This window comes from Lepidochelys kempii, chromosome 24 (genome assembly GCF_965140265.1).
Source record: "Lepidochelys kempii isolate rLepKem1 chromosome 24, rLepKem1.hap2, whole genome shotgun sequence".
In the NCBI taxonomy this organism is placed as follows: Eukaryota; Metazoa; Chordata; order Testudines; family Cheloniidae; genus Lepidochelys; species Lepidochelys kempii.
In genome coordinates, this window is record NC_133279.1 from 676,808 (window position 1) to 704,723 (window position 27,916).

The following is a 27,916-nucleotide window of genomic DNA, read 5'->3' on the forward strand; positions in this document are numbered from 1 at the left end:
CCAGCTACGTGTCCACAGCCCTGCACGCCCCTGGGCCTCAGCCCCGCACCGTGCCCGGGCGTGAGGCGGCCCCCTGCTGCCCACGGCATCGGGACACACGGCCAGAGTGTAGGGTTGGCACGGCAGCGCATGGAGCTGTCTGCACAGTAGCCCCTCCCCTGGCTCCCGGTGTCCATCGCTGGGCTGGCATTGCCCTCTGCCAGCCGTCAGTCGTGGTGCAGCCCCGTGTCTGCCACCCACAGGCCTGTTCGGGTGGACGCCTGACTGCACAGACCGGGGAGCAGCAGCTGTGACCCCAGCAAAGCCACTTTCACCCCCCAGGGCCAGGCCCCCTGCTAACGGGGGGAGGCGGGCCAGCGTAGCAGAACCCAGGCCAGGCGTGGGCTCTGGACACTCCCCCAGCAGCTACCAGCCATTCTTCAGCAGGCACCATGGCCTAGTGGTGAGAGCAGCGGTCAGGAGTTGTGGGTTCTGTTCCCCTTCTGCCACTGATTGACTTGGGCAAATCTCTTCACCCCCACGGGCTTCTCCCTAGGGCGGTTGGGATGTCCAAGGTCTCTGGGGCAGCTGCTGGAAGGTGCTACACAAAGGCCAAAGATTTGTACGAGGGAGAGGTGCCCAGATGCGTACAGCCAGCAAGAGTGTGCCTGGGTGCCTCCTCCAGGGCTGGGTCCCACCGCGGGGGTGGCGCAGCCCAGTGAGAATCGCTGCTCCTAGAGTCTCTGGCATTGCAGTTTATTGTAGGAAACCATGAAAATACAGCGATTGCACAGTACAGACCCCATGAGACCCCACAGAAATTCTGGGAGCTCCCAGTGCCGGAGCCCAGGCCCCGAGAGGCCTTGGCCCTGCCATCCCCAGCCAGCCCAACGCCTGCCCCCTGCCCATGGCACAGGCTGGGGAAGAATAGAAGCGGGTGGATTTGCTCCTTGGCGCTTTGCTGTTTGTGGAGGTGAAGCTGCACTAGCCCCCCTGTCCCCCGGAAGGAGGCGCGTGCAGGGCAGCGAGTGCGGACACTTCATGCCGGTGCCGTAGGGGCTTCGCAGGACAGGTGCAGCAGGGCAGGGCTGGACCCACGTGGGGAGCTCCCCGCATGGCAGCGTGGAGGTCGGGGTGAGACCCCCTCCGTGCTCTCCCATCCTCCCTCGCACTTGACGGGATGTTTCCAGCAGGCCCCAGCCTGGGGAGGGAGCTTCATTCTGCAGCCTGGTGCCTTCCCAGTGAGCAGGGCTCTCTGCACCCCTCCGCCGTCACCCGCTTCCTCCGCAGAGCCGCGCTGAGGGAGTGGCAGGATGAGCCCAGATGCAGGGGGCAGGACGAGCCCTGGCTCTGGGCAGCAGCTGGACTGGCTGGGTCAATGAGCCACGTCTACAATCACCCTCTGCCCAACCCAGCCCAACCTCCCCTGGCCCAGGGCCCAGCCCGGGGCTCAGGCAGCTCCCCAGCTCGGCCCCACCCAGCTCCCCCTCTCAGGCCCGGGCACAGCAGCTGGCTGCTGCGCCCTGGTCCATGTGGAAGGAGGATCTCGGGAACGTGACACTCACCCAGGCCCGGCCCATCCTCAGGCCAGAGCCTGGCAGGATGGGGGTTGGTTCAGGGGCACTGCCAGTCTCTGCCCAGTGTCCTCAGCGCCCACAGCTCAGACTCCATAGTTAAACGTGCTGGAGAGGGCATCATTTCAGGTGGGAGCCCCTGGCAGGCCGTGGAGAGGAGCTGGGGGTGGGAGGGGAGAGGTTTTGGTGGGAGGGCAGTGAGGGGGAGCAGCAGGCCCCAACCCTCCCCCCACAATCCACCAGAACAGGAAGGATTCACAAGCCCAGCACGGAGACGCTGGGGAGCAGAGCCGGGCTCTCCTGGCCCCCGAGGCCTCAGCTCATGGCTGGGTCCCACGCTGGCAGGGGTCTGCCCTACGCCGCCCTTCTGCCGTCACTGCAGCCTGCGCTCCGGGCCCGGGGGCTGAGGCCCTAAACTGGCCCCATGTCAGAGCCTCGCTCCGCTCCCCGTCAGCTCTGAGGCCCCCCTCGTTAACCCCACTGGCCAGAGCTCAGTGGTCCCCAGAGCCAAACTCCCACGCCGGGCGGAGGGCAGGGCTCAGGCGGCTCCTCCTGGTGGCATGTCCGTGGCGTGCAATCCCACTGCCGGCAGCTGGCCCCGGGGCCAATCCCCGGCCGGCGTGTGCCATGGCCGGCTCAGTCCAGCTTGGAGAGGCCCCCGATGGTCACTTTGCGCTCCTGTTTGCTGGCCACCAGCTCCTGCAGCTGCAGGGCCCCGCCCCCGATGAAGCAGAAGGCCGGGCAGACGGGGCCCGAGCAGTCCACGCCGCACTCCCACAGGCCACGGAAGGAGACAGCGTCGTAGAAGCTCACCTTGCCCCGCTCGTAGTCCAGGCAGACGCCGATGCGGGGGGGCAGGGGGATGGTGCAGCCGCTGGGGTCGCGGGAGGTGAGGGCCGAGCCATGGGGCAGCAGGATCTTGCCCATGCCGATGGTCAGGAAGGCGTATGGGGGGGGCACGTCCACGGTGGCGTCCTCCGCCCCACTGTCATGCCCGCTGTCTGGGTCGTACCTGCCCGGCAGGAGGGGGAGCATGAGTGCATGGTGTGGACAGACACACAGATGGATCCGCCCTGAGACGATCCCATCCCCTGGGGCACGGCAGCCTCAGACAGAGGGGGCTGAAGCCCCCCACGGTCTCTGCCCCTCTGCCCGGTTAGCATCCAGGCCCCTCCCTCAGGGAGCAGTAAAGCATGCCAAGGGCTTAGCCGGGTGTGGGGTGTGACAGAGGGAGGGGCCCGAGGGGATGCTGGGAGCTCCAGAGAACCAGCCCAAGGGCCTGACGGTGTGATGGGAGCTCCAGCCCAAGGCCCACGGACCTGGGGGCATTGCTGGGCCCTGCCTCCCCCACCCCCAGCGTGGGTGGCCCAGCTTCTGCCCTCACCTGGGGCTCACCACGTCCTGCGGCACCTGGAACCACTCCTGCAGCTTGCTCTCCAGCCCCACGCCCACCTTGACCAGGTAGGAGCTGGGGTCCACGCAGCAGGCCCAGTAACTGCGGCCCTGCGTGACGGCCACGTCGCCGATGAGCAGGTCGATGGAGAGGTGGCAGCTGGTCATGAGGCGCTCAGCGGCAAAGAGCATGGGCAGGCCAGGTACACTACGCACGGCCCGCTGGTCCTTGCTGATGGCCAGGCGCTCCCGGTTGAAGCCCCAGCGGTTATCGAGGAAGAAGCTCAGGACTGAGAAGCGAGAGAGAACAGAGAGTGGGGAAGGGCTGAAAGACAGGGGGGGCCCCACACCCCCACAGGCTCCTCTCCTGGCGGGACGCAGGGACACGTGGGACTCCTCAGGGGTGCAGCAACCTGGGCTTCCCCCTAGCTGGGAGTCGCCACAACCCTGGGTCGAGTGCACGGGACTCACAGACACTGACCACTCACAGCACTTCCCCGTGCTGCGGCTCTGGGGCTGGGGTGACTCCCAAGGTGCATCCCCATGGAGATCCCCAGGGCTGGCTTAGAGCCCTCCGTCTGCAGGTCACAGATGTGTGCTGTGGGAGGTGTGGGCAGGTAGGTCCCCCCAACCTGGCACAGACGGCGCTGGGGGGGTAACATAAGAACGGCCAGACTGGGTCAGACCAAGGGTCCATCTAGCCCAGTGTCCTGTCTTCCACAGTGGCCAGTGCCAGGTGCCCCAGAGGGAATGAACAGAACAGGGAATCACCAAGTGATCCAACCCCTGTCGCGCATTCCCAGCTTCTGGCAAACAGAAGGGAGATCATCAGTTCCCATAGTATCTAGATACTGAGGTTTTAGGCCTGCTTCTGAGTCCTCATCTTTCTTTATCCCTGTCGTGTATCACAGCCCCAGGGCATGAAATGCAACCACCTCTGGGGTTGGGTGCAGCAGCTGGTTGATAGCCAGATAGCAACCTTGTGCGGCAATTGCTCACCCAGTGCTGACATGCAGCTATCTCTGGGGTGGGGCCCATCAGATGTTTAAATGTATATCAAAGTCTTTCGCAAAAAATATAATTCCATGATTTCACTTCGAAAAAACTCAGGTTTTGGGTTAAAGCAGGTGGAGGGATGGGAGGGAGTACAGTATATAGTGAATGAAAGGTTGATTTAAAAAGTTTCAGAAAAATATTGTGAAAACAGGAAATTCCTATAATCTCATAAGAACGACCAGACTGGGTCAGACCAAGGGTCCATCCAGCCCAGTGTCCTGTCTGCCGACGGTGGCCAATGCCAGGTGCCCCAGAGGGAATGAACAGAACAGGGAATCGCCCAGTGATCCATCCCCTGTCGCCCATTCCCAGCCTCTGGCAAACAGAGGCTAGGGACACCATCCCTGCCCATCCTGGCTCATAGCCATTGATGGACCTATCCTCCATGAATTTATCTAGTTCTTTTTTGAACCCTGGTAATGTCTTGGCCTTCACAACATCATCTGGCAAGGAGTTCCACAGGTTGACTGTGCGCTGTGTGAAGAAATACTTCCTTTTGTTTGTTTTAAACCTGCTGCCCATTCATTTAATTTGGCAACCCCTAGTTCTTGTGTTATGAGAAGGAGTAAATAACATTTCCTGATTCACTTCTCCACACCTGTCATGATTTTATAGACCTCAATCATATCCCCCCTTAGTCGTCTCTTTTCCAAGCTGAAAATTCCCAGTCTTATTAATCTTCCCTCATATAAATATCCCTTACCTGGTGCAGGCGGTGTGTGCAGGTAGGTCCCACCACACCTGGTGCAGGCAGAACAGGAGGGGATATCCCCTCACCCGGTACGGGCGGCGTGTGCAGGTAGATCCCCCCCCTCACCCGGTGCGGGCGGCGTGTGCAGGTAGATCCCCCCCCTCACCCGGTGCGGGCGGCGTGTGCAGGTAGATCCCCCCCTCACCCGGTGCGGGCGGCGTGTGCAGGTCGATCCCCCCTCACCCGGTGCGGGCGGCGTGTGCAGGTCGATCCCCCCCCTCACCCAGTGCGGACGGCGTGTGCAGATAGATCCCCCCCTCACCCGGTACGGGCTGCGTGTGCAGGTAGATCCCCCCCTCACCCGGTGCGGGCGGCGTGTGCAGGTCGATGCCCCCTCACCCGGTGCGGGCGGCGTGTGCAGGTAGATCCCCCCCTCACCCGGTGCGGGCGGCGTGTGCAGGTCGATGCCCCCTCACCCGGTGCGGGCGGCGTGTGCAGGTCGATCCCCCCCCTCATCCGGTGCGGGCGGCGTGTGCAGGTAGATCCCCCCTCACCCAGTACGGGCGGCGTGTGCAGGTAGATCCCCCCCTCACCCGGTACGGGCGGCGTGTGCAGGTCGATCCCCCCCTCACCCGGTGCGGGCGGCGTTTGCAGGTCGATCCCCCCTCACCCGGTGCGGGCGGCGTGTGCAGGTCGATCCCCCCTCACCCGGTGCGGGCGGCGTGTGCAGGTAGATCCCCCCCTCACCCGGTGCGGGCGGCGTGTGCAGGTCGATGCCCCCTCACCCGGTGCGGGTGGCGTGTGCAGGTCGATCCCCCCCCTCACCCGGTGCGGGCGGCGTGTGCAGGTAGATCCCCCCCTCACCCGGTACGGGCGGCGTGTGCAGGTCGATCCTCCCCTCACCCGGTGCGGGCGGCGTTTGCAGGTCGATCCCCCCTCACCCGGTGCGGGCGGCGTGTGCAGGTCGATCCCCCCTCACCCGGTGCGGGCAGCGTGTGCAGGTAGATTCCCCCCTCACCCGGTGCGGGCGGCGTGTGCAGGTCGATGCCCCCTCACCCGGTGCGGGCGGCGTGTGCAGGTCGATCCCCCCCCTCACCCGGTGCGGGCGGCGTGTGCAGGTAGATCCCCCCCTCACCCAGTACGGGCGGCGTGTGCAGGTCGATCCCCCCTCACCCGGTGCGGGCGGTGTGTGCAGGTCTATCCCCCCTCACCCGGTGCGGGCGGCGTGTGCAGGTCGATCCCCCCTCACCTGGTGCTGGCGGCGTGTGCAGGTAGATATCTTCGCTGTACTCCCCGAAGCCGGCCTTGTTGCAGCCCTTCACTCTCAGCACGTAGACGCTGTCCGTGTCCAGGTACTCCACCAGGGCGCTGGTGCCCCGCACTTCCTCCCGTCGCTGCCACAGCTTGAGTGCCTTGGCCTTGGCGTCGCTCTTGCGGTACTCCACAGTGAAGTGCCAGGCGGGCGGCGAGAGCTGGGGCAGGCGCCAGCAGAGGAAGATCTGGTCGTAGGCGTAGGTGCGCTGCGTGTCGATCACCGGCGCCTCGGGGGCTGCAGGGAGAGACACAGGCTAAGCGAGCAGGCCCCACTTGGGGGGCAGGCGAGCGGCCAGACGCAGGGCGGGGGCATTCCGGACGGACGAACAACCAGCAGGAGGCTAGGGGACTCTGACTGCCGAGAGCTTGTGTGAGCACCAGGGGGAGAGTCAGGGAGACGGGGCCAGGGGCTGCTGAGAGGCTCCAGGGACCAGGCGGGCTGAGTGCAAGTGTGGGGAGAGAGAGGCAGGGAGGGAGCAGAGGCTGGAGACACAGGAGGGGATGAGGGGGAGCAGGGAACTGAAGGATGGAGCAGGGGATGGAACCGGGCACAGCGTGATGGAGGGTGGTGGCGGGGACTGGGCGGTGAGGGGTGGGGAGCTGGAACAGAGGGGAGAGAGGACAGAGGGATGGGACGAGGATAGTGGGGGATGGAGACACAGGGATGGAGGAATAGGGACAGGGATGGGTAGGAAGTGAGGGATGGGCACAGAAGGATGGAGTGGCAGATGGGGGGATGGAGACAGAAGCGAGGGATGGAGGGATGGGGGCAGATGGGGGGCGAGCACAGAAGCGAGGGATGGGGGGGATGGGGCAGATGGGGATGGGCACAGAAGCGAGGGATGGGGGGATGGGGGCAGATGGGGGATGGGCACAGAATCGAGGGATGGAGGGCAGATGGGGTGGGCACAGAAGCGAAGGATGGGGGGCAGATGGGGGATGGGCTCAGAAGCAAGGGATGGAGGGCAGATGGGGGCGGATACAGAAGCGAGGGATGGAGGGCAGATGGGGAAGGGCACAGAATTGAGGGATGGGGGGATGGGGCAGATGGGGATGGGCACAGAAGCGAGGGATGGAGGGATGGGGGCAGATGGGGAAGGGCACAGAAGCGAGGGATGGAGGGCAGGTGGGGGCGGACACAGAAGCGAGGGATGGAGGGCAGATGGGGGGCGGGCACAGAAGCGAGGGATGGAGGGCAGATGGGGGGCGGACACAGAAGCGAGGGATGGAGGGATGGGGCAGATGGGGGGCAGGCACAGAAGCGAGGGATGGAGGGATGGGGCAGATGGGGGGCGGGCACAGAAGCGAGGGATGGAGGGATGGGGCAGATGGGGGGCGGGCACAGAAGCGAGGGATGGAGGGCAGATGGGGGGCGGGCACAGAAGCGAGGGATGGAGGGCAGATGGGGGGCGGGCACAGAAGCGAGGGATGGAGGGCAGGTGGGGGGCGGGCACAGAAGCGAGGGATGGAGGAATGGGGGCAGATGGGGAAGGGCACAGAAGCGAGGGATGGGGGGCAGATGGGGCATGGGCACAGAAGCGAGGGATGGGGGGATGAATGGGGGAAGAGGACAGAGGTCTGGTGAGAGAGAGCAGGGGCAGCTCTAGGGGCGGGAGCGTGACTTGCCTCGGGTACTTCAGTGACGACTCAGCAGCGGCCATAGCCTATAAACAAACAGAGGTAGAAGCGAGTCTGAAAAGAGTCCCCAGCCGGTGCAGTGCAGGGCCCGGGGTGGGCACCTGCCCGTGGGGGAGGGCACCTGCCCTTCCCATGGGAGCGCTCCCCCACAGGGAGTCCTGGCCCAGCCTGGCCCAGCTGGCTACTCACCCTTCTGCATCTGGCACAGGGTCCTGGTCCTGTTTGCTCACATCCAAGTCCCACCGCACAGGCTCTTGACCCCCAGCTTCCTACCCTCCGCCCCTGCCCTGCCTGCAGGGAGCCTGGAGCACAGGGTGGGGGCTGACGCTGGCTGAGCCCCATGGACTCTGGGGGCTGCTGGGCCAGGGGACCCGTCTCTTGACTCTATAGGGAGCCCCGAGCCCCCCTGGGTATTTCACATACCCTGCCTGCCCCGAGAGCGAGCAGCTTCCTGCCAGGAGGGGCCCCCTGGGTAGGGCAGGACAACGCGGTAGCTGAGGGCAGGACCCGAAGTGTGGGAGGCTTTGCGGGAGCCCATGAGGCCACTTCTCCCACAGGTCTCTCTCCAGCAGCTGCCAGCCCCTGACCCAGCTCCACACAGAAGGGAGGTGTGGGGGTCAGGCTGCCAGACAGGAGCTCCTCCCACTCCAGACAGAGCTCCTCCCACTCCAGCTGCCAGGCAGGGAGCTCCTCCCCCTCCAGAGCTCCTCCCCCTGCTTCTCCCGCCGCAGGGTGCTTGGCAGGAAGCTCCTTCCACTCTGCACACAGCTCCTCCCTCTCCAGGAAAGCAGAGAGAAAGCTCCGCCCTCTCAGCATAGAGCTCCTCCCCATCCAGGAAGCCCCTCCCCTCATTCCAGAACTCCTCCCACACAGCCCAGAGCTCCTCCCCCTAAAGGAAGCCACAGAGGAAGCTCCTCCCCCTAAAGGAAGCCACAGAGGAAGCTCCTCCCCCTCAGCCCAGAGCTCCGCCCCTGCGGCTGGCCGCAGGTCTCCGGCTGTCATGTTTACCTTTGATAAAGGTCAGGTCCGCGAGCAGCTTCATCTCTCTGCTGAGGTCCAGCTGGAAGCGGCTGAAGGACGAAGTGGCAGCAGGCCGGAAGCTCTGCAGCGAGTCTGTGGCCCTGACGATCCTGCGACGACGGGAGATTCAGGCGTCGGTGCAACGGGCCCCGGTAAGGGGCTCCCAGTGGCACCAGTGCCCAGTCCTACTCACGCACCAGTATGGGGGCTCCCGGCAATTGAACCCCGAGTCCCTCCCGCTAGCCCACAGGGGTGGAAGGCTCCTCCTGCATGTGTCCCACTGCACTGGGAGATGGGGACAGCGCATCAGCCAGATCCCTGGCCCCGGGAGATCCCCTGCGGCGCCCACAGAACCACAGACGATCAGGGTTGGAAGGGACCTCAGGAGGTTCTTGTCCCACCCCCTGCTCAAAGCAGGACCCACCCCAACGAAATCAGAGGGAACGGTACCTGCTGTGCAGCTGCTTGGCTGCCTGGACAAAGCAGGGGTGGTCGGTCTCCTTCAGCACCTCCTGGGCGTAGCCCACCATGCCTGAGTTCTCCAGCATGGCCCGGTGCTCCTGGATCTGGTGGTGCAGGCTGGCCAGCCGCTCCTGCTGGGACTCCTGGATGGCCTGCAGCAGGGCCGTCTGCTTCTCCTCCAGCACCGTGCACAGGCCCCGTATCAGCTGGGAAACCTCCTCCTTGGCCTGGGACCCACTCACCTGCCCGACCAGAGCAGATTCACCATGGGGCCTCCCTCCACACAGGGGCCCCGCTGCCTTGGGGCTTTGGCACCTGGCCTGGGGGTGCCCTGGGGATGGAGCACAGTGCCGGGACACCTCCTGCCCTCACCCCAGAGGGGTGAAGCAGCGTCCCCTCCCCCGGCCCTGGCAGTGCCCCTTGCTGGCGACCCCCGCTCACCTCGGTGTGCTTCACCGTCTCCTCCAGTTCCGCGATCTGCACCTGCACCGTGTCCTGGCTGCTCAGGATGTAGGTGAGGCTCTTCGTCAGCTTCTCCTACACAGGCAGCGTGGGCAAAAGAGACACACAGGCCGCTCACCTCGCACCGTCCAGTCCACGGGGAGGGGGGAGGGCTCTGAACCCAGCCACCTGGCTGTGCACATTGAACAAGCCGGGCCCCACGCCTGGGCCAACATGCACAGTCCATGAGGGTGGCGGCAGGTTTACAAAGGGACCTGACCCCCCGACACTGCATGCACCCCACTCACTGCATCCCCACTGCATGCACCCCGCTCACTGCATCCCCACTGCATGCACCTTGCTCACTGCATCACCCCTCTGCATGCACCTCGTTCACTGATTCTCCTCACGACATGTACCCCACTCACTGCATCCCCACTGCATGCACCCCACTCACTGCATCACCCCTCTGCATGCACCTCGTTCATTGATTCCCTCCACGACATGTACCCCATTCACTGCATCCCCCCCACTGCATGCACCTTGCTCACTGCATCACCCCTCTGCATGCACCTTGCTCACTGCATCACCCCTCTGCATGCACCTCGTTCACTGATTCCCCCCACGACATGTACCCCATTCACTGCATCCCCCCCACTGCATGCACCTTGCTCACTGCATGTCTCATCTGCACCCTCCACTGCTGGTACTGGACCCCCACCCTGTGCATGCCCTATTGATCTGCACACCCCCAGCTCCGGGTTGGGATTCCCCCCTCAGGGTACATCCCACTTGTGTTGCCCAGCTCTGACAGAGAGACAGTCCTCCCGGCCTGCCAATCCCCCATCTGTACCTGACCCTCTCTGCCATGGAGACCCACGCCCCACCCTGCCCATGCCCCAAGTGCCAGCACAAAGCTCCCCACCACCCATACTCCATCTGCACCCCCCAGCTCTGGCCTGGGAAGGCCCGGTGCATCCCTTACCCGCAGGGCCTGGTAGGCGCTCAGCACAGGTGTGATCTTGTGGCTGGCATGAGTGCGGCGCACACGGCACAGAGGGCACACCAGCCGCTGGCAGGTCTTGCAGTAGTGAGTCACCTCCTCCTTGTGCTCCGGACACATCAGACCCTGCGCAGCAAGGCCCACGCTCAGCAACAGGGGCCGGCGCCCTGCTTTCCAGCCAGCACCCCACCCCGCCAGTGGGTGTCAGCACCCCACTCAGTGCCCCCCCCAGCTGCCTCAGCATCCCCCTTCCATCCACGTGCCCCCTGATCTCGGCACCCCCCCCAGGGTCCCTGGCATCAGGCCCCCTGCCAGCATGCAGGGGTGTGACACCGGGGCTGGCATCGCCCTGCACGCCTCCAGATGGACGAGATGCATGGAGCCCCCCCGCCTGCCCCCACCCCAGCCGCCCATGCAGCAGCGGCCAGAGGCCCTTTCACCTCGGAGCCATGTTCAGGTGCCCACTGGCCCCTGCTCTGGGCACAGGGCGGGTGACGCCGGGCCCAGACACACCACCCCCTCCCCAACCGAGTCCCAGCGCCCAGACCTCTCCCCAGCCATGCCCAGGGCCCAGCCTGGGGACTGCTCGCGTCCGGGCCTCGCTGGAGCCTGGCCCGGGACGCCCTGGGCAGCCCCTACCTTGGGCCGGAAGTTGAGGGTGGGCGGCGTGGGCTCGTGCTGGGCCTTCTGGGTGCCCCAGGGGTGGCAGAGCTTGAAGCACTCGTTGCAGAAGCTCGACTTGCACTCGGTGCAGCCCTTGGTGGCCTCCAGCGGGGGGGGCTTGCAAAACTGGCACACGATGGCGGTGCCGATGCTGATGGTCTGGCGGTACCGCTCCACAGCCCGCTCCAGCGTCAGGTTCCGGAACAGGCTGCCCAGGCCCCGCTCGCCCAGCTCCACATCCCGCTGGCAGGACGGGCACGGGAAGCTGACGGTCTGGGGGTGCACGGCCCCCCGCTTCCGGCCCGGGTAGGTGCCAAACCCTGGGGGACCCCAGAAGCCTGTCACATGACACTCAGCCCTGCCACGGCCGACCCCTCCCCGCCACAGCCATTAACCCTCCCGCCACGGCCGCCATCCCCCTGCCACGGCCACGAACCCTCGCCACGGCCGTCACCCCCCTGCCACGGCCGACCCCTCCCCGCCACAGCCATTAACCCTCCCGCCACGGCCGCCATCCCCCTGCCACGGCCACGAACCCTCGCCACGGCCGTCACCCCCCTGCCACGGCCGAACCCTCCCCACCACAGCCATTAACCCTCCCGCCACGGCCGCCATCCCCCTGCCACGGCCACGAACCCTCGCCACGGCCGTCACCCCCCTGCCACGGCCGTCACCTACCCACCCCCGCCCTCTGCCCCTTGCACAGAGACCTCAGGCCTGGTTACCCTCCCAGGCCCCGCAGCCTCCTCCCGGCCCCTGACTGAGCTTCCCCAGTGAATTCCTGCACCGAGATGCACAGACTCCTCCCACTCTGCCAAGGGGGATCAGGAGCCTTCTGCTCCCAATGCACTCTGGGGGTTTTCCAGGGCTCAGAGGATGTGGAAGCTGCATCCCCCAGACCCTAGAAGCAGGGTCCTCCTGTGGCAGGGCTGGGGATCCCAGGACGTGCTGCTCTGACCCCACCTGACTTGAGGAGCCGATCCAAGCGATCGGGTTTGGGGACGACCCTGCGGCCCATGCGGGGGCTGCGGGTGGCCGGTGTGGAGGCAGGCGAGGTGGGCTCCGAACTGGGGTCACAGCAGATGTAGCCATGCTGCACGAGGATCTCACTGGCACAAACGTGGCAGACATTGTGCATGCAGGGCAGGGCCAGCGGCTGCTTGTACATCTCCTTGCAGACAGGGCAGATCAGCTCCCGTTCCATGTTCTTCATGCTGGTCTGGAGAGGAACCAAGGAGAAAGGTCACAACTGCCCCCCTAGGAACTGCCTTTCCCCACCCCCACCAGAGGGGGTGCTGGGGCTCAGTCCTGACCCGGGAGCGCCATGCTGGCAGCCACATGGGGGAGCCTTTGCTGGGCAGGTATTACAGCCACTCCCCAGGGGGGCCCCTCCCATCCCCCCAGTCTCACAGCCGCTCGCCCCAGAAACAGCTGCCAACTGGCCGCTTTCAGCAGGTAACAAGAGGTGCCAGGTTCCCTGCAGGTGCCCAGCTGGCTGCAGAACCTGCCCAGCCAGCCCCCAGCTAGGTGCATGGTCCCAGATTCCTCCAGTCTGGCCAGCCTGCCACGCGCTCCCGTGGGCTCTGACCCGAGCTCCCCAGGCTGCTCCTTCTCCATTCCCCGGCCCTCAGAGCAGAGCTCGGGGCGTTTTCCAGAAGGACCCTGGTTTCCACACTGCGCTTTGCATTCGGAACGATGGCAGAATTTGCTGCTTCATTAGAGGGTCTGGGGCACACTGCTTCCCCCTAAACGCCCCCTCCCCGCCCCCATTGCACACACCGGGCCTGTTCGCTGCGGGTTTGCTCTGCAATCGCCCACCCAGCCCCCAAACCCGTCCAGTTCCAACCCAGAAAGAGCGAAATCCCGGCTCTGCTTGTGGCCCAAAGCGACCAAGGGAAGGGCCTGATGCGGGCCCCGGAGCCAGTCCCAGGGCAGGCCCCAAGTCCCAGTGCGTTGTCCTGAGGAGCCCACAAGCTGCCAACTCCCCCAGTGGGGCAAACAGCCTCCCCCCGGCCCAAAACACACGGCTCCCTCTGCCCCAAGCCCCATTCATGGGCCCTCCGCTCCTGGCTAGGCTGCCCCTGCGGCTGCCCCTTGTGTGGCTGGCACCTGCCAGGTGCATCTGCCCAGTTCGGTGCACACCGCAGACATGCACACACCCCCCCACCTCGCTGCTGCACAATGCCACTGGGGATCGAGGCAGCCAGCAAGCCTGCAGCCTGCCAGGCCATCCATCTCTGGCCCGCAGGGGCCGAGGACAAAGCCCAGACAGTCCCCCTGCTCCCAGACCCCCGGCGGGCGAGCTGTCAGCTGGCCAGGGCCCGCGCTCACCTTGCTGCATCTCTTGGATGCCATCTCTGCCTCCGGAGAAGGGGCGCAGACGACACAAAGCGAGGGGGGGGAGGGAGGAGGAGGGGAGGTGGTGAAGGGAGGGGCAGGGGGAGAAGGGGGCAGGGCAGAGACAGAAGCTGGACTGGGCCCTGCTGCTGCTGCCTGGCATCCAGCCCTGGGCGCTCCTGCATAGGGTTGCCATGGAGACTGAGAGCTGCATGGATGCTCGGGATCCTTCTCAGCCCCTGGGGAAGGCGGGTCCAGGGCAGGGATGGAGGCGAATGGGGAGCCCCGGGGGCCTCTCACCCCCAGAAGCAGCTGGTCTGGTTCCTGCTCACCCCCCTCCCATGCCACCACCATCATCTACCCCACCCCGTGCATTGCACGCCCATCCCCCACACACTACACACCCAGTGATCCCCGTGCATTGCACACCCGAGTATCCTTTGCACTGCACAATCATCCTCCCGGCCCCTGCACGCCCCATCCCCGTGCAATGCACACCGATCACCCCCGTGCATTGCACACCCCCGTGCGCCCCATACCCGTACCCCCCATCACGGGGCGTGCCCCCCCGCCCGAGGAGCCAGCCCCCAGCCGCTCACACTGATCCGGACGAGCGCATCCATGATGGAGGTGAAGGTCTGCAGCTCCTCGCCCTCCGCCATGGCTCCGGCCGCCCCCGGCCGGGCTCCGGTCCCGACGGCAGCGCGGCGGCGGCGAACACCCCACGCTGCGGCGGGGGGGCGCACGGAGGAGCCGAGCTGAGGCAGGGAGCGGTGCGCATGCTCCCGGGGTAGGGGCGAGGGGCTGGCACGTGGAGGGGGGGTAGGGCTGCCCCCCTGCTCCTGCAGACAGAGGAGGGGGGCTGGCACCCTCGGGTCAGGGCTGCCCCTCGTGTGGCAGGGGGCAACAGCCAGTGCCGGGGAGGGGAGAGCGGGACAGAGGCAGCCTGGCTGGGGTTACTAGCCCAGCATCATGGAGACTGGCCCATTGCCTGCACACCCCCTGACACCAGGACGCCCACCCCCTCAGCTCAGTCCCTTTGGGGATCTGGGGCCCCGTGAAAGCACCTCCCTGCATGGTCCACACCCCTGTGCAACGCCAGACGTATGACCTGAGAGCCAGGCTCCCCCATCCCCGCTGGGGATCTCGCACCAATGGAGAGGGGAGTTTGGCTGCCAGCACGGCCGCTGGGTAGTGCCTGCTGTCGTGGGGGTTGCGTACAACGGGGACTCTTGCTGGGAGCCGGTCTGATTTGTTCCCCAGACCTGTCGAAGAGCTCTGAGCAGCTCAGAAGCTTGTTTCTCACCCACAGACTCTGGTCCAGTAAAAGATATTCCCTCCCCCACCTCATCTCTCTTGATTCCACAGGCCTTGTCTTCCCTAGGAAAAAGGTGTGTTTTAACCCCTGGTGCCTAGCCCTCGGCTCCCCCTGGGCTTTCCCTCGACCCACTCGACGACTGTCTGTCCGCACTGTGAACGTGATACAAGCTAAACACTGTTTGCCAATGTGGACATGGCCTAGGGGCTGCCAAGCTGCTGGGCTGTGTGTCTCTCCAGCCCCGGGCTGTGCAGAGCCAGAGCAGAAGGAAAAAGGCCCTGTGACTGGCAGCCCAGGCCCGGAAAGGAGAGGATTGAAAACTTGAGGCACGCTCTGGGGTCCAGACGTCATGGCACGAGCTCCATGTTACGGTATTTTCCACTGAATGCATCCGAGGAAGTGAGCTGTAGCTCACGAAAGCTCATGCTCAAATAAATTGGTTCGTCTCTAAGGTGCCACAAGTCCTCCTTTTCGTTTTGCGAATACAGACTAACACGGCTGCTCCTCTGAATCATGTTATAGCTGAGTTGTCTGGGCTGGAAGATGCCAGCACCGAGGGGCACTGCTAGAACAGTGAGTCACCAGAGAGCCCTAATGGGCCTCTTAGTGCAGCAGTTAACACCCAGACCCTGAGAAAGGGCCCAAAGGGGGGAAACGAGGACAGGGGAGGGGATGGGGAGTTGGTGAAAACCACTTCAGTGCCGAGGGCATTGGCCACAGTGTGGGAGGCACCAGACATGTGATCTGCTGCTCCCAGCCCCACTGCTCCCACCCCCTTTGCTCCTAGCCCCACTGCTGTGCCCCCTCCACCACCATGGCTAGTGCAGACAGGTCTCTGTATCCACCCGTCTGTCCACCCCTCGGTCTATGTCTGTCTGTCCCTACTGCGCCTCGGTGGGCACAGACAGGTCCCACCCCAGTGCCCAGGGCCCCACAGCCCCAGACCCCTCCCCGCAAGAGCAGGGTGCTGGAGCAATGTGTACAGTGCGGTGCTGAGCCATTGAACCAACTTCCCCTGGATATGCTGGAAACCACTTCAAGGCATGGGGGGTGCGGCACCCCCGGTCCAGCCCCTACACCCATAAGGGCCGGAGGGGAGGGAGCTCCTGCCAGGCTGGTAGACTGGGGTCGCTTTAGGATAACTGCAATGTCTACGTCCAGCCTCCAGGGGGCGCTGCATTACAAGGCTCTGCACATGCGCACGAAATCGCACAACGCGGGTTGCATCGTCGGCTCTCGGCCGCCAGGCGGACTCAGAGATCACTGGAACGCCGTAGGGCTGCGCATGCGCAAAAGACTCACCACTCGCTCACTGCCGCGTCCCTTCCCGAGCAGCCTCGGCCTCGCGCGTGCGCAGTGCGGCTCTCCGTGCCGGGTTGGCCGCGCGTGCGCAGGAGACCGGGTCGGCGGGTCTGGGTCTCAGAGCGGACGGGTCGGCGGCGGCGTCTCGCGGGGCACCATGGGTAACGGGGGTGGGGGTGAGGTGCCCTGGGGGGGGGGCAGGGGGGTGAGGTTTGGTGCCCCAGGCGGGGGGGGCTGGGGGTGCCCGGGGGGTGCAGGGTGGGGGGGGTGAGGTGCCCCAGGCAGGGGGGGCAGGGGGGTGAGGTTTGGTGCCCCAGGCGGGGGGGACTGGGGGTGCCCGGGGGGTGCAGGGTGGGGGGGGGTGAGGTGCCCCAGGCGGGGGGCCCTGCGGGGGGCAGGGGGGTGAGGTTTGGTGCCCCAGGCGGGGGGGGACTGGGGGTGCCCGGGGGTGCAGGGCGGGGGGGGTGAGGTGCCCCAGGCAGGGGGGGCAGGGGGGTGAGGTTTGGTGCCCCAGGCGGGGGGGACTGGGGGTGCCCGGGGGGTGCAGGGTGGGGGGGGTGAGGTGCCCCAGGCGGGGGGCCCTGCGGGGGGCAGGGGGGTGAGGTTTGGTGCCCCAGGCGGGGGGGGACTGGGGGTGCGCGGGGGTGCAGGGTGGGGGGGTGAGGTGCCCCAGGCAGGGGGGGCAGGGGGGTGAGGTTTGGTGCCCCAGGCGGGGGTGCGCGGGGGTGCAGGGCGGGGGGGGTGAGGTGCCCCAGGCGGGGGGCCCTGCGGGGGGCAGGGGGGTGAGGTTTGGTGCCCCAGGCGGGGGGGACTGGGGGTGCGCGGGGGTGCAGGGCGGGGGGGTGAGGTGCCCCGGGCAGGGGGGTGAGGTTTGGTGCCCCAGGCGGGGGAGGCTGGGGGTGCCTGCCAGGGGAGGTGCCCGGGGGGGGACTGGGGGCGCAGGGTGGGGCAGTATGGTGCCCTGAGGGGATGAGGTGCCCGCTGGGAAGGTGCCCCAGGGTGGGCAGGGTGATGGAGTGTGGTGCCCTGGGGGAGCACAGTGGGGGTGAAGTGAGGTGCCCCAGGCAGGGGGGTCTAGGGGTGCCCGCCAGGAGAGGTGGGCAGGGATCACCCCAAGGCTTCGTGCCCATGGTGCCCCCCGCGCTCACAGGGGGCTGCTGGCACCTGGCTGCCCGGGCACTAGGGGCAGGGCTGCTGCACAGCACACAGCTCGTGTGGCACCCATCACCCTGGCGACCGGGCGCCGCGTGGCCTTTCACACAGCAGCGTGAGCTGGCGGGTGGCTGCGGGTTGCTGGGGAGGGCCCGGCAGTGGCCCAGTGCCCCATTGTGTGGTTCTTGCTCTGTCCCCAGCCGTGGGCACAGGCACGTCCCTGGCGCTCTCCTCGCTCCTCTCCCTGCTGCTCTTCACCGGGATGCAGATGTACAGCAAGCAGCTGGCCTCCACCGAGTGGCTGACCATCCAGGGCGGGCTGCTGGGATCCGCGCTCTTCATCTTCTCCCTCACCGTATCCTTTGGGACATGGGGGGGATGGGATGGGGGGAGACTTGAGCTGGGGCGGACCTTGCGCTGCCTCCTCAGGGGCAGCTGCCTCCCTTCCTTTCCTTAACTCTGGCTCCAGGCCTTCAACAACCTGGAGAGTCTGGTCTTCGGCAAAGGGTTCCAAGCCAAAATATTCCCGGAGAGTAAGTGCCCAGCCCTGCTGGGGAGGGGGAGGGGGAGGGGGTGTCACATCCATAGCTCCCAGGTAATTAAAAGAAACAGCAAGATCCAAGAGGATGCAAGTGGGGGGGCAGGGGGGTCTGATTATTCCTGAGACGCTGGGTCTGCAGGGAGCTGCCCTGCTGAGAGTCCACTGCTGCACTGAGCAGACGCGCTGCCCCGCCTTTGGGACCCCAGCCCTGCCCTGGGAAAATCCTCCCCATGCTGCACTCCCAGTGGGACCCTAACCCTGCTCTGGGGTTCCCACGTGCTGCTCCCCGCCAAGGAACCCTAACCCTGCTCTACTGGGGGAGGGTTCCCACTTGCTGCTCCTCCCCTTGGGGGATGCTGGCCGGCCAATGCAGCATGCCCAGGGCAGACACTCACTGCCTCTGACATTTCTCCCCTTCTCTCTTTTGCTCCAGTTCTCGTCTGTCTTTTACTCGCTCTCTTTGCATCAGGCCTCATCCACAGAGTGTGTGTGACCACCTGGTATGTAGAAAGCCTATCCCAGGGTGGTAGCAGGGAACAGGTACCCTCAGTCTTGGAGTGGGGGGAGGGCATTGCCCTGGGGAGCACCAACATCCAGCCCCTCCTCTAAGAAGGTGCTGTCAGGGCTGAAGAGACCTGCTGGGCCTTACTGAGCTCCTTTCCTGGGCTGGTGGTGCTGCCCCTGTACTAGGCAAGGGGTTGCGGGGCCAGCGGGGCTGCTCCCCGGCTGGGCATGGGGCTGGCAGGGCTGCCACTGTGCCAGGCGAGGGGTGGCAGGTCCATTTCCCGGCTGGTAACAAAGCACATAAGAATTGCATGACTGGCTCTGACTCCTGGTCCATCTTGCCCAGGATTCTGTCTCCACCAGGCTAGTGCCAGTTGCTTCAGAGGAAGGTGGTGTGGGATAAGCTGCGCCCGCCTGGTCTCTAATAGCTGGAGCTCATGTGGGGAGCAGGTATGGGCAAGGGATGGTGCTGACTGGCCTGCCCTCCTCTCTCCTCCCAGCTTCATCTTCTCCATGATTGCCCTCTACTACATCAATAAGATTTCCTCCACGCTCTACCAGTCTGCAGCACCCATGGCAGCGCCCGCCAAGGCCATTGGCAAAGGCAAGAAGAGGAATTGATGCCCCCATGAACCCTCCCATCCAGCCTGCCCGGGACTCTGGGGTACCCAATAAAACGGTCTCTTTGTAACCTCTGGTCAGTAGCTCCTGTGGGTTCCTTGGCCTCGGTGACTGGGCATGCCTGCTCCCCTTGCCCAGGGCCCAGCTCCCCTGCACGTTCACGCCAGGGCGAGGTGCTGGCCGCGGGTGGCCGGGTAAGGTCTGTCTTTGTGTCCGACAGGCAGCAGGGGCCACTCTACACAAACGGCTGACAGTGTGGTGGCTTCATCCTGTGCAATAGCCAGCAGTGTCCAGCAGGGGGCACTGTGGTTTTGGCAGTAATTCTGCGTGTCCGGGAGGTGACACAAAACACGGATTGAACACATGGGCAGCACAGGCCACGGCCACTGGGTGGTGCTGCCTTCTGTCACCCTGCAAACCCCAGGCTGCTCGGCCTGCCCCCCATGAATCCTCCAGCCCCCTGGGAACAGCTCATTCCTCAGGAGAAGAGGGGTCAGCGGAGGTCACTGCCTCCAGGCTGCAATTAATCGCATTCCGGGGGAATCCAGTCCCTGCTCTGTTTATTCTCTAACAGACCTAGCACTCCTACCTGGGAGGCAGGCAGGGGCCCCGGGCTGTGGAGTTCCTTATGACTGGGACCTTCCCAAGAGCCAGCACCACCCCCGTGACTCGCCTCTCCAGGAGCAAGGATGGGCTGCCCCATCTTTAGCTCCAAGCTTGTGATGTTTAGGATCCCAGCAGCAGCCCTGAGCCAACAGCTGCAAAACCCATTGGCAGTCCTAGCCCCCTCCCCCTCCAGTTCTCTTCTAGGGACATCTCCCTTTCTTGTTACCAGCCTCTGCAAAACAGTGTGTATAGGGCAGGGGTTCTCAAACTGCGGGTTGGGACCCCTCAGGGGGTCAGGAGGTTATTACATGGGGGGTCACGAGCTGTTAGCCTGAACCCCAAACCCCACTTTGCCACCAGCATTTATAACGGTGTTAAATATATAAAAAAGTATTTTTAATTTATAAGGGCGGTCGCACTCAGAGGCTTGCTGTGTGAAAGGGGTCACCAGTACAAAAGTTTGAGCACCCCTAGTATAGGGCGACCATGTTTCCCAAAGGGAAAATGGGACACTGGGTGGGGCTGGCCTGATCTCCTCTCCCTGCACGGGGCTGGCCTGAGCCGATAGTCCGAGCCCTGCCTCCTCCCCAGGCAGGGCTGGATTTGCTCCCTCCCCCCGGCATGATCCTCCACACTTGATCAGTTGTCAAGGGCAAATAGGACAAATGCCCACTTTTGCCAGAAAAGTCAGGATGGCTGATACAGGTCTTCAAGAAGGGCCTGTGGCAGCCAGAATGGGATGTATGGTCACCCTAGGGGTGTAGCAGAGACGCTGTGTACCATAAACTGCATTGAAACCATTCCGCAGATGGGAGCCAAATCACACTTACTGTGCCCGAGGGGAGCTGGGAACAGCTGAGCCCTACTGGCTGCTGCTGACTCAGTGTGTGGCCCCAGGCCTTGGCTGCACCTGTGTCTGCTACCCACCTGCAGTGATCACAGGCTCTCACCCGGGGGGGGGGGGGGGCTGTAGGGATTAACGGTCTGTTCCAGAGGGGCTGGGATGGGAGCAGCCGGTGGGTGGCCTCCTGCAAGTCAGGCTCTTTGCAGAGGGCAGCGTAAGGCCGAACCTTCCTCTCCCCTTGGAGTCAGAGAGGTGCGGGGGGCATCTGACTGCTGGACAAAGAGTCTATCTGCCTGGGACAGCCCAGACAGGCTGTGACTCAGCTGGGGGAGGAGAGCGGGTCTGTCCTGCTGAGTGCTGTCTGGGTTGGGATGGAGCCTGGCAGCCCCCCTTTGCCCAGCTGCAGGTAGTGTCAATGTGCTGACGCTGTCTGTCTAGACCTGCAAGGCGAGGAAGAGCCTAGCAGGGCTGGGCAGGTAGGCGCATGCCCTGGCTCCAGCCGGGGTTTAGTATGTGGCTGGTGCATATGTGCAGCGTCTCCAAGTGGGTCACGGCTGCAGCTGGTAGAGGGTGGGCGAGTGTTCCCAGTCGCCTGGAGAGCCCATTCCCCCAGGGCTGAGCTGTCGCTCCCCAGAGCCTCTGCCCCCTGCGTTTGTCCAGGGGACAGGAGCTCCAGGCCGGCCCCAGGAGCTGGGGTCCCTCCAGGGCCACAGGACGATGACTCCAGAGCCTCTCTGGCGGGGCAGAGGTGTGGCCATCGGCTAGGAGGGACTGACCCTCATCTCCCTGCCCTGGCCAGGTGCCCCACCCTATTCAGGAGCATATCGCTCACTGTCCCTGGTCCCGCTTTGCTCCAGCTGCTGGGCCAGGCCCACGAGATGCTGGTATGCCAGCGTCTTCCAAGAGGCAAAGCATTTACTCAGGCTCCTGTGCCAGCACTTGGCAGGAGAACAAAGGCACCTTCCCACCCCCTTCCTCCCAGCACATTCCCCAGCCCTGCCATATCCCTGGCCCACAGGGGCAGATGGGAGCCTCTCCCTGTGCAGGGTGGGTCCAGGAGGCCAGGAGACTGCCAGGCCCTAAGCTGCTGTCAGTCCTGGGATCATGGAGCTGTTCCTGGCCTCTCCAGGTAGTAGGGGTGTCCCTGCCTGGCTGGAGCTGACCCTCCCCGCCCCCCCAAAGCTAGTCAGCTCAGCCAGGGGCCTTGTGCCTCAACATTCTCCCCTGCGGACGGGCTCACTTCCCCTACTCTGAGGCTTCTTGCTTGGCGTTGAAGCTGAGGGGGAAGAGAGCAGAGACCCAACAGTCCTTCTCCCCGCCTGGGCTGGGGCCACAGTGCCTGGGAGAGGGGGTTTGAGTGATGGGGACAGGGACTCCAGCCTAGGCCCAGTGGGTGCTGCAGGCCCTAGGGCAGAACTGGAGCAATGCTGGGGGGGTGTCACTGACGCAGGCCCCTGCTATCCTATCTCGGGCCCACCAGCAGAGCCCCCGGGCCAAGGGAGAGGCAGCCCTGTGTCAGTTCCAGGCCTGGTGTGTAGAGACAGCAGATCCAGGCCTGGGCCTGCTCTCTGGGACACGCTCCCCCGTGTTTGGTTTGTCAGAAGTCTGGGCTGGGCCAGGCTCCGGGGCTCAGGGGAGCTGTTGGAACAGGGAAGTTATGGCAACCTGACCCCTACACAGGGGCTGGTGATGGGGCAGCAGAGGTCCCAGCCAGTCCCAGGCAGCTATCAGCTGGCAACAGAGAGAATGGGGGCAGGCCCCTGCTGTGCCCTTCCCTGAGCATGGCCAAGTGGCACTCAAGCTGCAGCCGAGTCCTACTGAGGGCAGTTGTTCCATCCAAGCCCCCTAGTCCCTTCAGATGCAGCCAGATGGGAGGTCTGCCGTGCCCCAGGGGCAATAGGCTCAGCTCCAGGTGCTGGTGGCTCAAAGGGAGGGAGTGTGGGGGGAGAGGGCCAAGAGCCAGCAGGACTTTAGGCCGTGCCCCTAGTTCTCTGAGCAGGGACTGTCTCCCGCTGCATGTGCAGCACCTGGCACAGCGGGGCCGGACCCTGACTGGGGCTTCAGTGCTGCAGCGATACCTCAGCAGGGAGGGGCAGTCCCTTTACCTGCTGCTGGGAGATCCCCCTCCTCTGCCTGGGCCCCACAAGGCAGGCTGGGGAGCTGCAGGAATGCCTCATGCTGGAGGGTTTGGCTGGGCTCAGGAGGGGATACAGTAAGTGTGTGAGGGGGGAGGAATGAGTGAATCTGTGCTCTGCTCTCTGCCAGAGGGTGAGTGGGGGTCCCAGGCTGCAGGAGGAGACATTGCCTTTGGCCTGGGAGGCTGGGCTCTGTCCCACTAATTAGCTGCACATTCTTGCGGAGATGCCCTGGGGCCAGGCTGCAGCTGATGGAGCCTTCCCCTCCTCCTCCCCCTCATTGCTGCCCTGGATGATGTGTGAGCCACTCAGTCCCCCTGCCTGGGGGTTACACGCACCCTTGGAGCCATCAGGGCTGGAGGCACCAGGCCCATCCCTGCACTGCGGTGGGGGTGGGGGGGCCCTCACCCACATACCCCGAGGACATTTTGCATCTGTACCAGTGAGTTGCAGGCAGGAGGGAGGGGCCGCCATCCCAACACCCTGTCTCTGCCTGCCAGGACTCCCTCCCTCTCCCAGGTCAGGTGTGCACGCCCCCACCCCATGGCTGCTGTCCCCTCCATCCCTGGCTGTCACCGGACAAGGAGGAAACCAGATGTTTCCTGCTGCTGCTGCCTCTTTGCTCCCAGTGTGACAAACAAGGAATCTGGCTGCTTCCTCTGGGGCTGGCTGGGAACCCCAGGAAACAAGCAGGCAAAACAGGCAACGTGGAATGGGGAGGCAGCTAGGGGTCCTGCTAAGGGCCCCCTTTGTCGTCCCCCCCCCCCCGAACCCAGAGGCACGGCCACCACTGCAACCCAGGGCAGGATCTCGTGGGTCCAGGGCATCACGAGCACTCTGGGCATGGCGGGGCCTCAGGTGCAGGGCACTGCTGCAACCCCCACCAATCTCTCCGCCAAAGGGTCTCAGGGCTGGGGTCTCTGGCGGGGGCTGTGCTGCCCCCGTGGGGTCTGTGCAGGGGCAGGAGCCGTGGAGCTCTGTACCCCGTGACCAGCTCTCCCTGCAGTTCCTGCTGTTGGGATGGCGGCGGCTGCTGCCCTTGGCTCCCAGACCTTCCTGTGCGTCACCCTGCCCTGTGTCAGTGAGAACACGCAAGGCACCCGTTCCCAGTGCCCTGTGACCGGGGCCTGGCTTCGCTTCCCAGGGAGAGGTGGGCAGGGAGGGTGCTAGCCACCCCCACACACAGCCAGTGCCAGGCAGCTCCACCAACTCTTTGCAGTGCCAAGGAGCCAGGCAGCCTCTGTGCAGGGCTGCGGGACCCTGAGCTCAGGCTATAAACCTGGTACTTGCAAGAGCATCCAGTCCTGCGTTAGGGACCTGCGAGGCAGGATGGGTCACCCAGTGCCAGGGAAAGGGAGGGCAGTGTGAGGCAGGAGGGGCCAGTGTGGGGCACCGAATTCCAGGGTGGAGGGGTAGGGTGGGACACCTGTGGGGGCAAGGCTGGGCACCCAGTTCCAGAGGTGGGGGAATTATTAGATTAGGTGGTCCAGTGCCTTGTGACACGACACAACCCAGTGTTTCCACATTTCTTGCTCCTTTCATAGACCCATAGAAATGTGGGGCTGGAAGGGACCTCACAAAGTCATCAAGTCCAGGCCCCTGCGCTGAGGCAGGACCAAGTCAACCTAGACCATACCTGACGGGGTTTGTCCAACCTGTTCTTAAAATCCCCCGGTCATGGGGATTCCACAACCCCCCTTGGATACCTGTACCAGAGCTTAACTCCCCTGAGAGTTAGGAAGTTTTTCCTAGCTAACCTAAATCTCCCTTGCTGTGGATTAAGCCCATCACTGCTTGTTGTACCGTCAGTGGATGTGGAGAACAATTGATAAGAACGGCCTTACTGGGTCAGACCAATGGTCCATCTAGTCCAGTGTCTTCCGACAGTGGCCACTGCCAGGTGCCCCAGAGGGAATGAACAGAACAGGGAATCATCAAGTGATCCATCCCCTGTCGCCCATTCCCACCTCTTTATAAGAGCCCTTAACACAGTGGTTTTCAAACTTTTTGTATTGGTGACCCCTTTCACGCAGCAAAACTCTTGAGTGTGACCCCCCTTATAAATTCAAAATGGGGGGGGTAATTTAATGGGGGCTTGGGGCTGTCAGCCCCACAGAGCTGACAGCTGGTGACCCCCGTGTAACCACCTTGTGGGTTACGACCCCGTTTGAGCGCTCCTGGCTTAACAGAGATGCTGGCTGTTCTCAGGTCCCGCTCCTCAGTTGGCTTTTCCCAAGACTGACCAGGCCCCGTTTTAAATCTTTCCTCCATCCTAGGTCCGGTTTTTTTTAACCTTCAGTCAGGTTTGTTGCTCTCCACAGGCCTCTCCCCAATTTGTCCCCATCTTTCCTGATGTGTGGTGCTCAGAACTGAATGCAGTTCTCCCGCTGAGACCTTAGCAGTGCTGAGGAGAGCAGGACAATTACCTCTGGTTCATACAGCCCAGAATAGAAGCAGCCTTTTTGCAACTGCTTCACACTGTTGACTCACCTTCCATTTGTGACCCCCACTGACCCCCAGATCCTTTGCGCAGTCCTGCCTTCTAGCCAATTAGTCCCCATTTTGTAGCTGGGAATTTTAATTTCCCTTCCTAAGTGAAGTACTTGGCACTTGTCTTTACTGAATTTCAGCTTGTTGATTTCAGACCAGTTCTGTAATTCTCTTGTAGTCTGTTTCCATGACAGCGACATCTTTCTCCCCAGGTTCCTTATGTCACCTGTTGTCCTCCTCTTTTCGGTCCCCCCCAAGCGGTACCCATTCAAGGCCTTGTCTAGAAATACACTTTTTTTTTTTTAACCTGCCCAAGTCACTTCAGCCTTCTTCCTCAGGTCGTTGTCTCTGCGGTCGGCTGGCCGGTCTCGTGCAGTGCCAGCGTCACCTGCTTACCCCGCGGAAGGTGCCCAGCGCCCTCCGGGCGCCCCTGGATGGAACGCGCTGACTTACCCGTTGGGAGCCTGCAGCATTTGCCAAGTTTCCCAGCACGGTCCAGCGTGGGGCTCCCGCGAACACTGCATCCCTACCTGGAGCTCCTTGCAAAAGCGGACCGGTCGGGGCACCAGGTGAGGCACCTGATCCGAGGGGGGCACCCAGTCCCAGTGATGGGGAAAGGGGGGGCACCCAGCCCACGGAGTGCAGAGTCCAGTGCGGTGGCACCTAGTGCAAAGGGGTGGAGCGCGGCAGGGCAGGGGGCTCCCAGTGGTGTGGGGCAGGCAAGGGGAGAGCCCGGTCCCGGGGGCGGGGGGCTGCTGGGGTGGGGGGCAGGGCAAGGGGAGAGCCCGGGGGCAGGGGGCTGCCAGAGGTGAGGGGCAGGGCAAGGGGAGCACCCGGGGGTGGGGGGCAGGCAAGGGGAGAGCCCGGTCCAGGGGGCAGGGGGCTGCTGGGGTGGGGGGCAGGGCAAGGGGAGAGCCCGGGGAAGGGGGCGGGGGGCTGCTGGGGTGGGGGGCAGGGCAAGGGGAGAGCCCGGGGAAGGGGGCGGGGGGCTGCTGGGGTGGGGGGCAGGGCAAGGGGAGCACCCGGGGGTGGGGGGCAGGCAAGGGGAGAGCCCGGTCCAGGGGGCAGGGGGCTGCTGGGGTGGGGGGCAGGGCAAGGGGAGAGCCCGGGGGCGGGGGCAGGGGGCTGCCAGAGGTGAGGGGCAGGGCAAGGGGAGCACCCGGGGGTGGGGGGCAGGGCAAGGGGAGAGCCCGGGGAAGGGGGCGGGGGGCTGCTGGGGTGGGGGGCAGGGCAAGGGGAGAGCCCGGTCCCGGGGGCAGGGGGCTGCTGGGGTGGGGGGCAGGGCAAGGGGAGCACCCGGGGGTGGGGGGCAGGGCAAGGGGAGAGCCCGGGGAAGGGGGCGGGGGGCTGCTGGGGTGGGGGGCAGGGCAAGGGGAGAGCCCGGTCCCGGGGGCAGGGGGCTGCTGGGGTGGGGGGCAGGGCAAGGGGAGCACCCGGGGGTGGGGGGCAGGGCAAGGGGAGAGCCCGGGGAAGGGGGCGGGGGGCTGCTGGGGTGGGGGGCAGGGCAAGGGGAGAGCCCGGTCCCGGGGGCGGGGGGCTGCTGGGGCGGGGGGCGGGGCAAGGGGAGCGCCCTGCCCCGGGTGGGGTGGGGGGAGCGCCCGGTCCCTAGTGGCTCAGGCCGGCCCAGGCTCCCGAACTCCAACTCCCAGAAGGCCGCGGGCCGTGCACGCCGCCTGAGAATGACGTCAGCTCCGCGACGGGAGAGGCCGCTGGCTGCTGAGCGGGGAGGCCGGTGAGGGGCTGGGGGGGCTGTATCGGGGCCGGGGGGGGTGTAATGGGGCCGGGGGGGGTTGGGGGGGGTGTAGTGCGGCCCAGCGGGGCTGGGGGGGGGTGTAGTGGGGCCTGGGGGGCTGTATCGGGGCTGGGGGGGGTGTAGTGGGGCCCAGCGGGGCTGGGGGGGCTGTATCGGGTCCCGGCGGGGCTGGGGGGTGTGTATCGGGGCTGGGGGTGTGTAGCGGGGCTGGGGGGGGTGTAATGGGGCCTGGCGGGGCTGGGGGGGTGTAGTGCGGCCCAGCGGGGCTGGGGGGCTGTATCGGGTCCCGGCGGGGCTGGGGGGTGTGTATCGGGGCTGGGGGGGTGTAGTGGGGCCCAGCGGGGCTGGGGGGGTGTAGCGGGGCTGGGGGGGGGTGTAATGGGGCCTGGCGGGGCTGGGGGGGTGTAGTGCGGCCCAGCGGGGCTGGGGGGCTGTATCGGGTCCCGGCGGGGCTGGGGGGGCTGTATCGGGTCCTGGGGGGGGTGTAGTGGGGCCCAGCGGGGCTGGGGGGTTATCGGGGCTGGGGGGGTATCGGCATCTCAGCCGCGACCCGCTCTCCATTGCTGACCTGCTCTCCCCGCCTCTCTTGCAGCCTGTCCTGCGCCGAGACCCGGCCACGCGCACCATGACCAAGCTGGTGCAGTGGCTGTGCGGACTGGCCCTGCTGGGCACTGCCTGGGCCACCCTGGCCTTGGACCCCCTGGGCCTCCACCTCCCTCTGCCCTGCCAGCAGGTGCTCTGGCCGTTCCCCGTGTACCTGCTGGTGGCGTTCGGCTGCTACTCCCTGGCGACCGTTGGCTACCGCCTGGCTACATTCAATGACTGCGAGGCTGCTGCGAAGGAGCTCCAGGAGCAGATCAGAGAGGCCCGAGCGGACCTGAGCCGGCGAGGGCTGAAGTTCTGACCTGCGGGGTGGGGAGGCTGCACCTCAGGGAGCTGGGCCGCTCACCTCACTTGGATTAGCACAATAAAGAATCAGTGTATGTAGCTGAGCCTTGCTGACAGCCTGGGGAAGGGCGGTCACAGAGTGGGCTCTGGGCGGGTTCCTGCTGCGACAGGGAGCTGGGCCATCCCCTCAGG

At 65.0% G+C, this 27,916-nt stretch overlaps 3 protein-coding genes across 9 annotated transcripts; 2 read left to right on the top strand and 1 right to left on the bottom strand.

Annotated features, from left to right (window-relative positions):
• Window positions 1-719: 719 nt before the first annotated feature.
• On the bottom strand, window positions 720-25,620 carry TRIM46 (tripartite motif containing 46). Of its 5 annotated transcripts, XM_073322892.1 has the most exons (11): window positions 14,170-14,308; window positions 12,197-12,452; window positions 11,210-11,553; window positions 10,553-10,696; window positions 9,568-9,663; window positions 9,115-9,368; window positions 8,653-8,774; window positions 5,942-6,241; window positions 2,938-3,235; window positions 2,367-2,565; window positions 720-1,713 (listed from the first exon to the last, which is right to left on the bottom strand). In XM_073322892.1, exons 1-11 carry the CDS (start codon window positions 14,230-14,232, stop codon window positions 1,594-1,596), a joined length of 2,196 nt encoding a protein of 731 aa, XP_073178993.1. In that variant the 5' UTR covers window positions 14,233-14,308; the 3' UTR covers window positions 720-1,593. The 5 variants fall into 5 exon arrangements, with proteins under 5 accessions (XP_073178993.1, XP_073178994.1, XP_073178995.1 ...); XM_073322893.1 differs by lacking the exon at window positions 14,170-14,308 and adding an exon at window positions 25,537-25,620 and having other exon boundaries at window positions 1,620-2,565; XM_073322894.1 differs by lacking the exon at window positions 14,170-14,308 and adding an exon at window positions 16,191-16,367 and having other exon boundaries at window positions 1,620-2,565.
• Window positions 16,241-19,084, top strand: KRTCAP2 (keratinocyte associated protein 2). Its single transcript, XM_073322948.1, has 5 exons — window positions 16,241-16,351; window positions 17,543-17,697; window positions 17,812-17,875; window positions 18,317-18,383; window positions 18,888-19,084. Exons 1-5 carry the CDS (start codon window positions 16,348-16,350, stop codon window positions 19,006-19,008), a joined length of 411 nt encoding a protein of 136 aa, XP_073179049.1. The 5' UTR covers window positions 16,241-16,347; the 3' UTR covers window positions 19,009-19,084.
• DPM3 (dolichyl-phosphate mannosyltransferase subunit 3, regulatory) lies at window positions 25,395-27,823 on the top strand. 3 transcript variants are annotated; one of them, XM_073322946.1, is made up of 3 exons: window positions 25,576-25,652; window positions 26,733-26,815; window positions 27,429-27,823. In XM_073322946.1, exon 3 carries the CDS (start codon window positions 27,462-27,464, stop codon window positions 27,738-27,740), a length of 279 nt encoding a protein of 92 aa, XP_073179047.1. In that variant the 5' UTR covers window positions 25,576-25,652; window positions 26,733-26,815; window positions 27,429-27,461; the 3' UTR covers window positions 27,741-27,823. The 3 variants fall into 3 exon arrangements, with proteins under 3 accessions (XP_073179046.1, XP_073179047.1, XP_073179048.1); XM_073322945.1 differs by lacking the exon at window positions 26,733-26,815 and having other exon boundaries at window positions 25,395-25,652; XM_073322947.1 differs by lacking the exon at window positions 25,576-25,652 and having other exon boundaries at window positions 26,696-26,815.
• Window positions 27,824-27,916: the final 93 nt, after the last annotated feature.

Bases quoted from the DNA above. Each gene is read 5' to 3' on its own strand.
- KRTCAP2 (XM_073322948.1), top strand. The intron at 17,698-17,811 runs GTATCCTTTGGG...CTCTGGCTCCAG, and splicing joins TCTTCATCTTCTCCCTCACC to GCCTTCAACAACCTGGAGAG. The intron at 17,876-18,316 runs GTAAGTGCCCAG...CTTTTGCTCCAG, and splicing joins AGCCAAAATATTCCCGGAGA to TTCTCGTCTGTCTTTTACTC.
- TRIM46 (XM_073322895.1), bottom strand. From the start codon at position 14,232: ATGGCGGAGGGCGAGGAGCTGCAGACCTTCACCTCCATCATGGATGCG. The intron at 11,554-12,196 runs GTGGGGTCAGAG...GGGGTCCCCCAG, and splicing joins GGATCGGCTCCTCAAGTCAG to GGTTTGGCACCTACCCGGGC. The intron at 8,775-9,114 runs GTACCGTTCCCT...CCGTCGTCGCAG, and splicing joins GCCAAGCAGCTGCACAGCAG to GATCGTCAGGGCCACAGACT.
- DPM3 (XM_073322945.1), top strand. From the start codon at position 25,518: ATGGAACGCGCTGACTTACCCGTTGGGAGCCTGCAGCATTTGCCAAGT. The intron at 25,653-27,428 runs GTGAGGCACCTG...CCTCTCTTGCAG, and splicing joins CGGACCGGTCGGGGCACCAG to CCTGTCCTGCGCCGAGACCC.